This window comes from Poecilia latipinna, unplaced genomic scaffold (assembly GCF_001443285.1).
Source record: "Poecilia latipinna isolate Pla-1442-1.1 unplaced genomic scaffold, P_latipinna-1.0 Scaffold1536, whole genome shotgun sequence".
NCBI classification, from domain to species: Eukaryota; Metazoa; Chordata; class Actinopteri; order Cyprinodontiformes; family Poeciliidae; genus Poecilia; species Poecilia latipinna.
The window spans coordinates 256,098-258,150 of NW_015114152.1; the positions used below are offsets into that span (position 1 = coordinate 256,098).

Sequence of the window (2,053 nt, forward strand, 5' to 3'; positions counted from 1 at the left end):
CGGTTTAAACACGGGCGGGGGGTCCGCCCCGCGCCTTTCAAACCCCCTTTTTTTGGTTTGGGGGTGTTTTTTTTTTTTTTTTTTTTTTTTTGGTTTTCCTGTGGGTAAATATCCAAGAGCCCTGCTGCTCGGCAGGAGTTTGCAGGCATCAGCATCAACTGCATCCTGCCTTTTTTAAGTCGGGAGACCCTGCTGCGCCAGCAACACGCTGTTCTTATGTATCCTCAGGCAATAAGCAACCACAAAGACAGAAAAAAAACAGCAGAAATGCTATTCAGTTTCTGAGAGGATAAATTCCTCTAATCAACAGAAAAACACGTGTGACTGCATCAGCTCAATTTCTGCATGTTAGAGTTGCATGCGGGGCTGAAATGATTCTCGACTAATTTTGTGAGCAAGGACTCAAACAAGGTCAACTGCTGAAAGAACATTCTCCTCACAGCAGCAATAAAGCCAAAAATGAATATATTCAGCATTTAAGACAAACCTCCATTGTCTGTAAATACATTTTATCCAACTCATAGACTAGTTTTACCTTCACTTGGTTGAAATTTTGCATTAAAAAATGTCCTATTTCTATTTGCTGCCCATTTATTAATTGGTTTATCATAAAGTGAATCAACAGGTCAGTCCTGCACTTTACTGACGTCAAGTAGAAAGGCTGAGCTTTCACACTTTTGCACGCTAAATGAATGCTATGTTGATGGATTTTAGGCAATAAAATGTTTGTTTCCTTATTTGCTTATTGGCAATTAATGTTTAAGGTTGTCGACTATATAAATGATGCATTAATTCCTTAAAGAGAACATGTAGATAAATAGATCTACTGGTACACACCTTTGTTCTGTGTATTCATATGACAACACGGTAACTTGAACAGCATCTTAACATCCAAGCTTCTTCAAAGAGTTGTTGGTACCTGCTGTCTGTCTTGTGCAGGGAATCCCCTCTATGACTTCTTCATTGGGCGGGAGCTGAACCCTCGGATCGGAAACTTTGACCTTAAGTATTTCTGTGAACTCAGACCAGGTCTGATTGGTTGGGTGAGTTCAATGCGACTAAATCATGTTCTGTTTTACTTTTAGATTTTTTATCACTTTTTCCAAAAGCTAGGAAAAAGCACAACTTAAAATGTCTCATACTTTTTTTTTTTTGATGGTGATATATCCAAATGTGATGCAAAAATGTGTCACAAGAGCTAAACTCCCTTTCTTTTAAAACCCAAACTGACCACCGGGTGGCACTGTTGCTCTCCTCTGATCGATTTGCAGCCTTAGTTTGTCGCAACCCAGATCAAAGTTCTGCTGCTTCCCCGATGACCCAGCAGCACAGTACCAGATTTATTGGACACTTTTATCTTGCATCTGCGTCACCAGAGAGAGAGAGAAAAAAAAAAACAGAGAGATTTATTAGTTTGAAATGAAACGTTTTTAATCACTCCACCAGATCCCTTCAGAATAGAAATAAATTAAGATTTAATTACGAAAGGAAAGTGGTGTCCCTCTTTTGTCACGATGTAAACAGTTAAACCTTTGTACATGTGAATGTTTTAAAGCAGCGTGCGTAGGAGAGCAGAAGAAAAACCTTCCACCAACTGGCTCCAGACAATGTGTGGGATCTTTTTTTTTTTTGTCTTTTTTTTACCTCTTTGGAAATGTCAAAACTATTTACTTTTTAGTGTTCAGAATTTTTAAAATCGATGATAACGTCCCAAATTAAAACAGCTAAGTGAACTCACACGATCGTGTACTGACAAATTATAATAATTTATTTACAGTTTGAAGCTACGAAAGATTCATAAGGTTCAGAATAACAAACAATGAGATGCAGAATTACAACATAGTCACGGTTCACTTACATTTCTCATTTGGTTGACAATGTATCAGGGCGAGACTGGAACATTGCGATCACGGATTTAGCTTCGTATCAGGAGGAGAAGCTAAACGATTAGCTTTGGTTGCTAATGCTTTGAAGTAGCTTTTTTTTTTTTTTTTTTTTTTTAAAAATTACCCCCAACTTTTCAAACCCTACCCTTTTGTTAAAAAAAAAACAC

At 37.8% G+C, this 2,053-nt stretch overlaps 1 protein-coding gene across 1 annotated transcript in view; it reads left to right on the top strand.

The window, feature by feature from the left end:
* Positions 1-2,053, top strand: part of tm7sf2 (transmembrane 7 superfamily member 2) — a 17,481-nt gene that overhangs the window by 6,157 nt on the left and 9,271 nt on the right. Inside the window, exon 6 of the mRNA XM_015058363.1 lies at positions 940-1,043. Coding sequence (XP_014913849.1) covers positions 940-1,043 — 104 coding nt within the window. The remainder of the gene's footprint in view (positions 1-939; positions 1,044-2,053) is intronic.